We start from the raw sequence: 14,691 nt of genomic DNA on the forward strand, positions 1-14,691 counted from the left end.
CATCGTTGATGGAACAATGAATTCTGAATTATACCAGTGAATTCTAAAGGAAAAGGTCAGGACATCTGTCCATGAACTGAATCTCAAGAGAAGGTGGGTCATGCAGCAAGACAACGACCCTAAGCACACAAGTCATTCTACCAAAGAATGGTTAAAGAAGAATAAAGTTAATGTTTTGGAATGGCCATGTCAAAGTCCTGACCTTAATCCAATTGAAATGTTGTGGAAGGACCTGAAGTGAGCAGTTCATGTGAGGAAACCCACCAACATCCCAGAGTTGAAGCTGTTCTATACAAAGGAATGGGCTAAAATTCCTCCAAGCCGGTGTGCAGGACTGATCAACAGTTACCGGAAATGTTTAGTTGCAGTTATTGCTGCACAAGGGGGTCACACCAGATACTGAAAGCAAAGGTTCACATACTTTTGCCACTCACAGATATGTAATATTGGATCATTTCCCTCAATAAATAAATGAGCAAGTATAATATTTTTGTCTCATTTGTTTAACTGGGTTCTCTTTATCTACTTTTAGGACTTGTGTGAAAATCTGATGATGTTTTGGGTCATATTTATGCAGAAATATAGAAAATTCTAAAGGGTTCACAAACTTTCAAGCACCACTGTATATATATGGTATATACTAGTGCATCTCAAAAAATTAGAATATTGTGAAAAAGTTCAGTATTTTCCATCAGTTATTTAAGAAAGTGAAAATGTTATATATTATAGACTCATTACACATAAACTAAAATGTTTCAAGCATTTTCCTATTTTAATTTTAATCAGTATGGCATACAGTACAAAAACATAAAAAAAAACCGATCTCAAAATATTAGAATATTTCATTTTGAGTTTGAGTAAAACAGTATGAACACAGTGTATCTCTCGGTCTAGTTCAGTACACACAACCACAATCATGGGGAAGACTGCTGACTTAACTGTTGTCCAGAAGATGATCACTGATGCCCTCCACAAGGAGGGTAAGCCACAAAAGGTCATTGCTGAAAAGGGTGGCTGGAAAAGGTGCACAAGCAACAGGGATGGCCGCAGTCTTAAGAGGATTGTCAAGAAAAGTGATTCAAGAACTTGGGAGAGCTTCACAAGGAGTGGACTGAGGCTGGTGTCAGTGTATCAAGACCCATCACGAACAGACATCTTCAAGAAAGGGGATACAACTTTCGCATTCCTAATATCAAGCTACTCCTGAGCCTGAAACAATGTCAGAAGTGTCTTATCTGGGCTAAGGAGAGAAAGAATTGGACTGTTGCTCAGTGGTCCAAAGTCCTCTTTTCAGATGAAAGTACATTTTGCATTTAATTTGGAAATCACGGCTCTAGAGTCTGGAGGAAGAGTGGAGAGGCACAGAATCCAAGGTGTTTGAAGCCCAGTGTGAAGTTTCCACAGTCTGTGATGATTTGGGGTGCCATGTCATCTGCTGGTGTTGGTCCACTGTATTTTATCAAGTCCAAAGTCAACACAGCCATCTACCAGGAGATTTTAGAGCACTTCATGCTTCCATCTGCTGACGAGCTTTTTGGAGATGCTGATTTCCTTTTCCAGCAGGACTTAGCACCTACCCACAGTGCCAAAACTACTACCAAATGGTTTGCTGACCATGATATTACTGTGTCTGATTGGCCATCCAACTTGCCTGACCTGAACCCCATAGAGAATCTATGGGGTATTGTCAAGAGGAAGATGAGAAACACCCGACCCAAAAATACAGATACGCTGAAGGCCACTATCAAAGCAACCTGGGCTTCAATAACACCTCAGCAGTGCCACAGACTGATCACCTCCATGCCACACCGCATTGATACAGTAATTCATGGTAAAGGAGCCCCAACCAAGTATTGAGTGTATAAAGAAGTTGGACATTTCTGTATTGTAAATCCTTTTTTTGATTGATCTTAGGGAATATTCTAATAATTTGAGATACTGGATTTCTGATTTTCATGAGCTATAAGCCATAATCATCAAAATTAAAACAAAAAAGGCTTTAAATATTTCACTTTACATGTAATGAATATAGAATATATGAAAGTTTACCTTTTTGAATTAAATTATGAAAAAAGGAACTTTTTCATGGTATTCTAATTTTTGAGATGCACTAGTGTATGTGTATATATATATATATATATATATATATATATATATATATATATATATATATATATATATATATGTGTGTGTGTGTGTGTGTGTGTGTGTGTGTGTGTGTGTATGTTTTGGAGCAATGTGCTGCCATCCAGATGACATCATTTTCATTTTTTCAATGCCAAACTGCATTCTTCACATTTTACAAATGCATGTCTCCATAGTAAAAGAGTCTGGATGCTCATCTGACATGCCTGCAGTCTAGACTTGTCTCCCATTGAAAACATTTGGCACATTAAGAAGCGCAAAATACGACAAAGGAGACCATGTTTAGCAACTGAAATTGTATCTCAGGCAAGAAAGGGACATTTCACTTTCAAAACTACAGCAATTGGTCTACTCTGTTCCCAAACATTTACAGAGTTTGGGAAATACGTGATGCAACATAGTGGAAAACATGCCCCTTTCCCAACGGTTTTGAAATGTTGTTTTCTGTTTTGAAATGTTCGCTGGCATTAAATTCAAAATGAACATATATTTTATAAAAAGCAATACAATTTCTCAGTTTGACCATTTGATATGTTGTCTTTGTACTATTTTCAATGAAATATAGGATTTCCAAGGTTTGCAAATCATCTAATTCTGTTTTTATATATGTTTTACACAGTGTCCCATCTTTTTTAGGACAGGATAAGACACTAGGCCATATAAAGGCCCGGTTTTATTGGCCAGGGATTCGTGGGGATGTCTGTAGGTGGTGTGCAGCATGCCGCAAATGCCAGCTGGTGAATCCACTGGCCACACCAAAGGCGCCATTGTGCCCTCTTCCCCTGATCAAGATCCCCTGTGAAAGAATTGGTATGGATCTCATCGGGCCATTAGGTTGGTCCGCATGAGGGCATCACTTTATTTTAGTCCTGGCAGACTATGCAACACGATACCTGGAAGCAGGCCCACTGTGTAACAATTCAGCAGACAATGTGGCAGAGGTACTGTTTAAAATTATCTCCTGAGTTGGGATTCCAAAAAAAATTCTGACTGACCAGGGCACTACATTTATGTCACACACACTTCACGAACTCTGTGAATTACTAGGGGTTAAATCCATCCGCGGGCGGCACAGTGGTGTAGTGGTTAGCGCTGTCGCCTCACAGCAAGAAGGTTCTGGGTTCGAGCCCCGGGGCCGGCGAGGGCCTTTCTGTGTGGAGTTTGCATGTTCTCCCCGTGTCTGCGTGGGTTTCCTCCGGGTGCTCCGGTTTCCCCCACAGTCCAAAGACATGCAGGTTAGGTTAACTGGTGACTCTAAATTGACCGTAGGTGTGAATGTGAGTGTGAATGGTTGTCTGTGTCTATGTGTCAGCCCTGTGATGACCTGGCGACTTGTCCAGGGTGTACCCCGCCTTTCGCCCGTAGTCAGCTGGGATAGGCTCCAGCTTGCCTGCGACCCTGTAGAAGGATAAAGCGGCTAGAGATAATGAATGAATGAATGAATGAATGAATAAATCCGCACCAGTGTTTATCACCCACAGACAGATGGCTTGGTCAAATGGTTTAACCCAACTCTTAAGAATTTAATTCATAAGTTTGTAAGAAAAGACACATGTAATTGGGAAAAATGGCTCAAGTCCCTGTTATTTGCAGTATGGCAGGTTCCGCAAGCCTCCACGGGGTTTTCCCCATTTGAATTATTGTATGGGTGTAAGCCTTGCAGCATTCTGGATGTGTTGCAGGAAAATTGGGAGGAGGGACCTTTGAGCAGTACAAACAAAATTCAATACTTTCTTGACCTGTGCGCAAAACTCCACACACTTAGTCACCTAACCCAGGAGAATTTGTGGCAGGCACAAGAACGTCATGCCCGGCTGTACAACAGGGGTACGTGCCTCCAAGAGTTCATTCCAGGAGATAGTGTGTTTATATTATTACACACATCGAACTCAAAATTATTTACTAAGTAGCAAGGGACCTTTGAAATCACATGGTGAATCAAGGACATTGACTATGAGATGAAGTGAACGGACAGAGGTGGGGCGCAGTTGATATTGTACCTCAATCTGCTTAAACATTGGAATGTGGAGGTCCCTGTGGCATTGGTGTTGGTAGTTCTGGAGAGGGCAGAGCTGGGGCCAGAGGTAAAAATGAAAGTAACTGCTCAATCCACCCCAAGCCCCTGTGGAGAGCATCTCTTGCTGGCACAACTCACAGAGGTGGCCAAGTTGCAAGCGGAGCTTTCCAACATGTTCTCGCCCCTCCCTGGCTGCACTCACCTCATAGAACACCATGCTGAGATGCCCCCAGGGGAGATGGTGCATAGCCGCCCTTACCGCTTACCCGAACACAAGAAAACTGTGGTTCAGGACAAACTCAAGGCCATGCTCAAGATGGGAATAATTGAGGAGTCATCCAGTGACTGGAGCAGCCCAGTGGTCTTGGTCCCCAAGACAGATGGGTCGGTCCGGTTCTGTGTGGATTACACAAAGGTCAACAAGGTGTCTCAATTCAACAGGTACCCAATGCCTCGCATTGACGAATTGCTTGATTGGTGTGCACTGCTCATTTTTACTCGACACTGGATTTGACAAAGGGATATTGGCAGATCTCCTTGACTCCTCTCTCCTGAAAGAAAATCGCTTTTTCCATACTGTTCGGCTTCCACTCATCACCCTTCCTTTTGGGTTCTTCGGTGCTCCCACCATGTTCCAGTAGCTCATGGACAAAATCCTTCATCTACATGCTGCCTATGCCACAGCATACAACCCCGATTCCAAAAAAGTTGGGACAAAGTACAAATTGTAAATAAAAACAGAATGCAATGATGTGGAAGTTTCAAAATTCCATATTTTATTCCAAATAGAACATAGAGGGCATATCAAATGTTTAAACTGAGAAAATGTATCATTTAAAGAGAAAAATTAGGTGATTTTAAATTTCATGACAACAACACATCTCAAAAAAGTTGGGACAAGGCCATGTTTACCACTGTGAGACATCCCCTTTTCTCTTTACAACAGTCTGTAAACATCTGGGGACTGAGGAGACAAGTTGCTCAAGTTTAGGGATAGGAATGTTAACTCATTCTTGTCTAATGTAGGATTCTAGTTGCTCAACTGTCTTAGGTCTTTTTTGTCGTGTCTTCCGTTTTATGATGCGCCAAATGTTTTCTATAGGTGAAAGATCTGGACTGCAGGCTGGCCAGTTCAGTACCCGGACCCTTCTTCTATGCAGCCATGATGCTGTAATTGATGCAGTATGTGGTTTGGCATTGTCATGTTGGAAAATGCAAGGTCTTCCCTGAAAGAGACGTCGTCTGGATGAGAGCATATGTTGCTCTAGAACCTGGATATACCTTTCAGCATTGATGGTGTCTTTCCAGATGTGTAAGCTGCCCATGCCACACGCACTAATGCAACCCCATACCATCAGAGATGCAGGCTTCTGAACCGAGCGCTGATAACAACTTGGGTCGTCCTTCTCCTCTTTAGTCCGAATTACACGGCGTCCCTGATTTCCATAAAGAACTTCAAATTTTGATTCGTCTGACCACAGAACAGTTTTCCACTTTGCCACAGTCCATTTTAAATGAGCCTTGGCCCAGAGAAGACGTCTGCGCTTCTGGATCATGTTTAGATACGGCTTCTTCTTTGAACTATAGAGTTTTAGCTGGCAATGGCAGATGGTACGGTGAATTGTGTTCACAGATAATGTTCTCTGGAAATATTCCTGAGCCCATTTTGTGATTTCCAATACAGAAGCATGCCTGTATGTGATGCAGTGCCGTCTAAGGGCCCTAAGATCACGGGCACCCGGTATGGTTTTCCAGCCTTGACCCTTACGCACAGAGATTCTTCCAGATTCTCTGAATCTTTTGATGATATTATGCACTGTAGATGATGATATGTTCAAACTCTTTGCAATTTTACACTGTCGAACTCCTTTCTGATATTGCTCCACTATTTGTTGGCGCAGAATTAGGGGGATTGGTGATCCTCTTCCCATCTTTACTTCTGAGAGCCGCTGCCACTCCAAGATGCTCTTTTTATACCCAGTCATGTTAATGACCTATTGCCAGTTGACCTAATGAGTTGCAATTTGGTCCTCCAGCTGTTCCTTTTTTGTACCTTTAACTTTTCCAGCCTCTTATTGCCCCTGTCCCAACTTTTTTCAGATGTGTTGCTGTCATGAAATTTCAAATGAGCCAGTATTTGGCATGAAATTTCAAAATGTCTCACTTTCGACATTTGATATGTTGTCTATGTTCTATTGTGAATACAATATCAGTTTTTGAGATTTGTAAATTATTGCATTCTGTTTTTATTTACAATTTGTACTTTGTCCCAACTTTTTTGGAATCGGGGTTGTACATAGACAATATCATTATATATAGCAATAATTGGCCTTGGCACCTAAAACACCTCAGGGCCATCCTGGAGTTGCTGATGTGTGAGGGCATCATGGAAAACCTGAAAAAGTGTGCAATTGGGTGGGTGGAAGTACAGAATCTGGGGCACTCTTTCACTCTCTGTTTGGATCACACCCTGCTCCAGTGGCTCCACCACATGAAGGATGCCAATGCGTGGATCGCCCATTGGTATCTAGCCCTCCAGCCTTTCAAGTTCGAGGTGGTCCACAGGTCAGGGGCACAGGTGGTGGTGGTGGACTTTCTTTTCCGGGGGGGAGTCAGCTGCAGGTTGGACAGCTCCCTGGCCTGAGTTGGGTGGTGGGGGTATGTGGCAGCAGGGGAATGGCCAAGCATCGGTTTGTAAATAGAGGGCGAGGCCAGGGAAGGTGAGTGGCAAATTGATCACACCTGTGGTTAATTGTGTGTGTGTGTGTGTGTGTGTGTGTGTGTGTGTGTGTGTGTGTGTGTTTTTTGCAGTGATGGCTGAGGACTGATCAGGAGAGAGAGAGTGGAGAGGTGGCATTTGTCTCCTGAGCAAAGCTCTGTGTGCTGTGTGTGCATGCGTGTATGTGGAGTACGTCTAGTGAGTTCAGCTGAAAAGCTTAAAAGAAAATAAAAAAGAGCTAATTTACCACCACTACCCATTTGACTGTGTTTCAGTGTTCCACCCACACATACGGACGTTTACACATACATTTATTTTTGTTTCAAAATATGATATGAAAACACACTAATTCATCACATCATATCTTTGTGTAACCTGTCCAGAAGGTCAGTTACAGAGAGTCTCCCTACTTCAATGACCTTGGGCCAAAGTATGCAGGTTTCATCTAATGACTTGAAGTAGTTATCAAGCTGCTGTGAACTTCTACATTTAGATGTTTTATGGAAGGACTTGAGCTTTTCCAGAATTTTTTTTTTGCAAGATTATTACAAACAGTCACTTCTTTGTCCTTAGGATCAGATCCTAAGGACTGTAGAGGAACACTAACTACCATATAGTTCCTCAGTCTAGAAGTACAAGACCTTGGCACACTGGCAGTATAACCTCTTACCAGTGTCAATCTTCTCAGTACTGAGGAAATATCCAAAAACAACAGTCAATTACATAACCAACAACCTCTACAGGGCATGGGTGATGGTATCACAATCTATCATTCAAAGCAGACTTTGAGAGCAGAAATAAAGAGCCCATAGCACAAGATGCAAACCACTCATCAGTGGTAAGAACTGGAAGGGTAGATTAAAATTTACAATGAAATACAAAGATGAGCCACAAAAATTATGGAACCAAAACTAGCCTCTATTAAAGTGATGGAAAGCCCAAAGTGTGGAGAAAGAAATTATCTGCTCATGATCCAAAACATACAAGCTCATTGGTCAAGCATGGTGGAGATAGTGTCATGGTTTAGGCTTGCATGGCTGCATCTGCAATGGGCTCACTAATATTTATTGATGATGTAACTCGTGATGGTAGCAGCAGAATTAATTCAGAAGTCTACAGAAATATTCTGTCTGCCAAGTTACAGATAAATACATCCAATCTAATTGGAAGGAACTTCATCATGCAGCAAGACAATGACCCAAAACACTGCCAACACAACAAAGGATTTCATCAGGGGAATAAATTGGAATGTTTTAGACTGGCCAAGTCAATCACCAGACCTTAAACCAATTGAGCATCCTGAAAACGAGACTGAAGGGAGAACCCCCCCCCCCCCCCCCCCCCCAACAACAACTGAAAAAACTGGATTATTTAATTATTTCATTTGATTTACTTTAAGACAATTTGTACTTTTGCTCACCAAGAAATTGGGTGGTCTGACACCAAAGATGTATTGTTCTAAGTTGTTTAACAGATCTACATTTGTAGATGAGCAAAAATATTGGAAAAACGTAGTCTTAAAGTAAATTAAAATAATGCCGTGTCTTTCTTTCTTTCTTTCTTTGGGGGGTTTCCCCCTTCAGTCTCATCTTCAGGAGTTGAAATGCATGCTCCACTGTGTGAAAGTCTGGTGATTGACTTGTCCACTTTAGAACCTTTCATTCAGCAATTTTGGGCTAGTAATGAGGTAAAACATTTAAATAATGATGTGATTTGAAACTGGTGATGCCAACAGGTGACTGTAATCATGATTTGATACAAAATCAGTATCCAAGAAAGGCCTCGTCTTTGAGGAGCAAAGATGGGCCGAGGATCTCTAGTTTGTCAACAAATGCGTGAGAAAATTATTGAAATGTTTAAAAACAATGTTCATCAAAGAAAGATAGGAAGGGATTTGAATATTTCACCCTCGATAGTGCATAATATCATTAAAAGATTCAAGGAATCTGGAGGAATTTCGGTGCGTAAAGGGCAATGGCGCAAGCCTAAGCTGAAAACCCGTGATCTCAGATCCCTCAGACGGCATCAAGAACTGTCATTCATCTATAGCTGATATAACCACATGGGTTCTGGATTACTTCGGCAAACCTTTGTCAAGCACAACAATACGGAGGTATATCCACAAATGCCAGTTAAAACTTTACTGTGTAAAATGGAAGCCTTATATTAACTGTGTGCAGAAGCGCTGCTGACTTCTCTGAGCTCAGAGGCATCTGGGATGGACCAACACACAGTGGAAAAGTGTACTGTGGTCAGATGAATCAGTATTTCAGGTCATTTTTGTTAGAAATGGACACTGTGCTCAGGACCAAAGAGGAAAAAGACCATCCAGACTGTTACCAGCAACAAGTCCAAAAGCCAGGGCCTGTCATGGTATGGGATTGTGTGGGTGCCCTTGGCAAAGGTAACTTACACTTCTGTGATGGCAGCAATTAAGGTAGAAAAGTACACTGAGATTTTGGAACAACATATGCTGCCTTCAAGATGACATCTTTTCCAGGGATATTTCAACAAGACAATGCAAAACCACATTCTGTACACATTACAAAAGCATGGCTATGGAAAAAGAGGGTGCCTGTCCCCTCTGTCCCCAATAGAGAATGTATGGCAACTTTTGTAATGAAAGCTATTACAACGATGACCCTGTATTGTTGTATATCTTAAGACCTGTTTGCAGGAAGAATGGGACAAAATAACACCTGAAACACTTCATTACTTGGTGTCTTCAGTCCCTAAACATCTTGTAAGTGTTGTGAGAAGAAATGGCAACATTATAAAGTGGTAAATGCTTTATCATCCCAACTTTTTTTTGTGTGTTGCAAGAATCAAAATTGGTATGTGTTTATTTTAGGGAAAAAAACACCAATAAAATTAATGAGTTAAAACATCAAATAATGTGCTGTTTTATTGTTTTGAGTGCAATACAGGTCAAAAATTATTTACAAATCCTTGTTTTCCATTTTAATTTCAAGTTCAACATACTGTCCCAACTTTTTCTAATTTGGGGTTGTAAATTGTAGACATTTCAAATTAACATTATGAATCTACGGTACAATACTGTATAATTCATGTAGTGTTTCATAAAGACGCTAAGGTGTTTAATGTTCACACTGTGGTTTTACACATGAGAGGTCAGGGATGCTTTTAGACATTCACCAGAATGCACAAACTCTGATAAATGGACATTTTGGCATAGAAATGATGATGACCATCTTAACCAGTTGAGGTCTTGTTTCGTAAAATGTCTTGAGTCACTTTTCCTCTTTCTGTTCATATTCTCTCTCCCTCTGCCATTGTAACATATTACAATGGTATCCCTGGGATAACATGGAGGTAAATAAATTCACCAGATGCAGGTTTTTGGTTTAGTCATGCCTTTATTCAAAGCACCATAAATGTCTCACATGAATATGAGACTAATTCCCATCGTGGTGTTGTGCAGACTGTTACACTAACCTACTGCCCGTTGACCCTAAAACTTACTGCTAACACAAGAATCATCTACTTTTTTTTTTTAGCAAGTAATAATTCAGTTCAGTACAGTTTTATCAGTGTACCACACCAAACATACAAAATTACAATATAAATATTAAATCCATTGAAGTAGATGTTGATAGTGTAACTGCTATCCTTTTGACACGATGCAAAATAAAACACTCGGATATGCAGTTGTTATTTTCCTTTTAATCAATGAGACTTAGCAGCACGTCATGAAATGTCCTTTGTGTACACAGCCTAACACAACTGAAGACCCTTGTACTTTTTTATTTATTTTCATTTTTATTATTATTATTTTTTAGGTCTGATCAGACATACCTGAGCACAATTTCAACAAGGTCACAGGGAGTTTTGTACAACAGAGAATTTTGTGAACTTCCACAATGCTATTCAGAAACAGGGAAAACTCAGTGCAACTACTCACTGCTCTCTGGAGTGTTGAGAGATTTTGGAATGACAGTGAGACATCACACAAGAATAATAAGGTCGCAACTAGATAACTTGCTAATTAAAATATAAAGTGTCACCTGATATTTTAAAGAGGTGGGTTCAAATGGTTTCAACTTCAAAAAAGACCCCAAAACAAGTCCATGATTAAATAACATAAACATTTATGCATGGACCTTTTTCTCTTTAATATGTCCAAAAATGTTGCCTATGAAAAAATGCCACACTAAAAGTAAAGATGATGTCCACCAGAAGTACAGCAATAATATCGTTTTGATTTAAAAGCTGGACAATAGATGAAAAATGGGCCATCACAAAGGTATAGAAAAATATTACTCTACTTTTTTCGTTTTCCTGTTAAAGTACATGTAGTTGAATGCACAGAAATAAATGTATATTTTCTAAATTAAATCACTTAAATATAGCATCAACAAAACAAAAGCAAGACTATTAAACACTTTTAAGCTCTGTTAAACTAGTTCTTGTTCATTTGTAATATATGTATATATAGATATTTCTCTCTCTACACTGACAAACACTACACTGAAACTAATTTAATTTCAAATGTGTGTATACTCGTTTTGTACGGGTTAACGTAGTTTGTTGTTTCCATGATTCCACACTACATTTTTCTGCAGAAGTGCAAATTACTCTTCGTGCTGCAAATGGAACTGAGCGTCCAATGTTCACCACAATGATATGAGACCAGAGATCTTGCAGCACAAAATATTGCACACAGAAATATTTAAAATATTAATGGTTATTTTACTGCCTGTGAAATCTGTACAATATCTACATGTGCGCTCTGTCTCTTGTGCACACATGACACAGCATCCGTGCTCATCATATTGAGTTTGTCTGTATTTTCCCCCATTTTAGTAAATGTGCGTGTGAATGGGTATTAAACAACTTCTTTGGGATTCGTAATAAAGAATTGCACTTTAAAGAAAAATAATAAAACCATACATATAGTGCCCATCAAACACCATTTCAGTGGTGTACATTTTTGTTTTAATTTTCAGCCATCAGAAATGTTTTGATTCTTCTTCTTAATGCTACAGTCAAACAAAAATGGTCAAAAATCCATCCTTCTTAAAGTAAATAGTCATCAGTAAAAGGCATGATAAATAATAGAGATTAGTGTCAGGAAACAGAAGGTTTTCAGGAAGGTTTTCAGCAATCATACTGATTTTAGGAAGAAAAAAAACCCTGACTGCTCATGTTGGGTTTGTATCCAGTAGAAACCGATCATTTTAATATTCCCCTTTGATTTGCTTTTAAAGGACAACAAATCGCTTTGCCAGCAACTTTAACCTTGCTGACATTTTTGAACAAAACTTCATGAAAAAAGCTCAAGTGTAAACATGATCATTTGAAGTCACGAGAACTGTCAAAAATATCAGCAAATATGATAAATCAAAAATCAATGAAATGATCAGGAACAGCTTGGATAAATGTGCTAACATTGCTAACTGTCAGTAGCATGAGCCTTTAAGAAGATGGTTTATGCACTTTAGACTAGTCAGTGTTTCATTATCTAGTGGTAAAGGTGTGTGTGTCTGTAAGAGTGAGTGAGTGACAGAGAGAAAGAGAGATTCTCCCATAACTCTTAGTCTCCATTGACCTCCATGACCTTCTCTGCGATTAGCTCCTGAAAGGTGGAGAGCTGCTTCATCTGTTCTGTCTGCATGGAGTGCCTCCTCATCAACTTCTTCTTCATCTTGAAATCCAGAACACGCTTTGGTGATGTGGGTGCTACAGGCAGCAGGATCTTGTTTCCAGAGTGCACAGGTGAAGAGGGCTTGCCATTGGTCCGGATGTCCGGGATGGGTCGCTGGGGGTTGACATTGAGTGGGGGAAGAAATCCAGGCCGAGTGTGTGAGATGTGGTCCAGCAGGAGTGTGCCAGAACCTCTCCGCTCCAGCAAGCTTGGGGGTCTCCTCCTCATGGTGATGGGGGACACTGAGCTCGGGATGCTCTCCAGGGATTCCCGTGAGGAACTGGCAACTAGCGATAGTGGTGAGGCATTGTACTTGCGGCGCTCCACGGACACACGACCTGAATCTGGAGACCCAGGAATGGACTCAGGACATAGGTGTGTATCTGACTCATAGTGCTCCATGCGTGTAAGTTTGGGGTGAGCCAGAGCACGGTTATGACCAGCATTCTCTTGTGACTCAGGCGCTGTGTTTCTGCGGTACAGTGACTGATGCTGCTGCACCTTGTCAGCCCAAGAGGAACCACAGAGGGCTGCACAATCTTCTGAGCAGGAGCGGTCAATCAGCTTCGGTGAGCAGGGGTCATGAGTTTCAATGCTGTGTCTGCGTGAGAGCAGTGGTCTGCCTGGACCAGAGATTGACATGCCATTCATCTCTGACACCACCTTGTCCTCTTCTGCTAGGCTACCCTCCAACATCTCACCTCTCTCAGCCAGTACGCTTGGTGCCACTAGGCCCCAGGGCTCTGAGTTCAGTCTTTTGAGAAGTTTGCGTGGAGGTGGTCTCCTCTCACCTGGCGGCCTGTTGGAGGGCAACGGGAGGGCAGAAGTTAGAGCAAAGCTAAAGATACCTTCTTCCTCTTCTCCAGCAGGTGAGTTTGAGGTTCGGATCTCTACCTCTGATGGAGACATGCAGGCTGGTGAGAGTTTGTCAACTACACCTGGTGAAGGTGGAGAGTTCAGGTACTGCTTGGTCTTCTTTGTGCCTGAGGGTGAGGTATCTGTGGTTATAATGATCACCTCTTTGCCTTTGGCTTTACAGGCATCTAGAAGTATCTGCAGGGTTTCTCGATCACCTCTGTTGATGGCATGCATTAGAGCTGAGGACCCAGAATAGTCTTTGAGACTTGGGTCTGCTCCATTCTCCAAGAGTAGTGACACAACATCTTTGCCAGCCCGCTCAGAACATGCGTGCATCAAGGCAGTCCGGCCTGATTTATCAGGGATATTCAAGTCAGCGCCTTTCTCTAGAAGATAGCGTACCATTTTCTGACGTGTCTGTAAGTCGTCATATCCTGCCATGCAGGCAGCCATGATGGGTGTCTCCCCTCGCTCATTTCCTTCATTGATATATGCACCTCCCTCCAGTAACAAACGGGCAAGACGAAGCTTGCCTTGGAATACAGCCTTCAGCAGGGCATTTCCCTCTGTTCTCAGAGCTCCTCCATCACCCATGGTGCCACCTGGACTTCCTTTTCCGTTAATACAGCCAGCACATCTTCAGCATAATCTTGAACAACCTGTAATATGAAGAAATACACAAGGTATTATAAGGAAAATTATGTGTGTGTATTATTGCATGTGTTTTGGTCTCTGAATTGCTCTTGGCATCACACTGAAGGAGAGAATAATGTGATTTTTAGTCCTTATGATCTAATTTATGAAATAACAGCTTTGCCCACTACAGAGTATGATAAAGAAGAGTATAGTCTTTCATTATTATCACTTCTCACATTGATCCAACACAGTGAAGCCTCCGCACCATGCAATTCTCATAGTGTAAAAATGAGGTAAAACTTGAGGTAAAATCACAGACCCCAACATCTAGACAACCTCTTCCCTTAAAGGGATACACATATATCTTGAAATTGAGGGGATGAAACCTGCCCTAAATATTAACCTTGCACAATAAAAGACCCCCATTCCTTTCAGAGGCTTGCAAAAATGTCACTTCACTCTATGCTTTTCAAGAACTGTGAATTATTAAACAGTATACCATTGGTGCTAAAGAAGGCAACTGGACTTGCTTGAAATTCTTGAAGATGTTTCACCTCTCATCCAAAAGTCTTCTTCAGTTCTGTCTGACTAGTGGGGAGTTCCAGGTATTTATCCTCTAGTGGACCAAAAGCAAACCTAAGGAGAGTTGTT

General features: G+C 41.2%; 1 protein-coding gene across 1 annotated transcript; it reads right to left on the reverse strand.

The window, feature by feature from the left end:
• Window positions 1-12,361: 12,361 nt before the first annotated feature.
• LOC132886015 (ankyrin repeat domain-containing protein 34A) lies at window positions 12,362-13,998 on the reverse strand. Its single transcript, XM_060920552.1, has one exon. The coding sequence runs from the start codon at window positions 13,996-13,998 to the stop codon at window positions 12,436-12,438; it is 1,563 nt and encodes a 520-aa protein (XP_060776535.1). The 3' UTR covers window positions 12,362-12,435.
• Between the last annotated feature and the right edge of the window lie 693 nt (window positions 13,999-14,691).

This window comes from Neoarius graeffei, chromosome 5 (assembly GCF_027579695.1).
Source record: "Neoarius graeffei isolate fNeoGra1 chromosome 5, fNeoGra1.pri, whole genome shotgun sequence".
Lineage (NCBI taxonomy): Eukaryota > Metazoa > Chordata > Actinopteri > Siluriformes > Ariidae > Neoarius > Neoarius graeffei.

Bases quoted from the DNA above. Each gene is read 5' to 3' on its own strand.
- LOC132886015 (XM_060920552.1), bottom strand. From the start codon at position 13,998: ATGGGTGATGGAGGAGCTCTGAGAACAGAGGGAAATGCCCTGCTGAAG.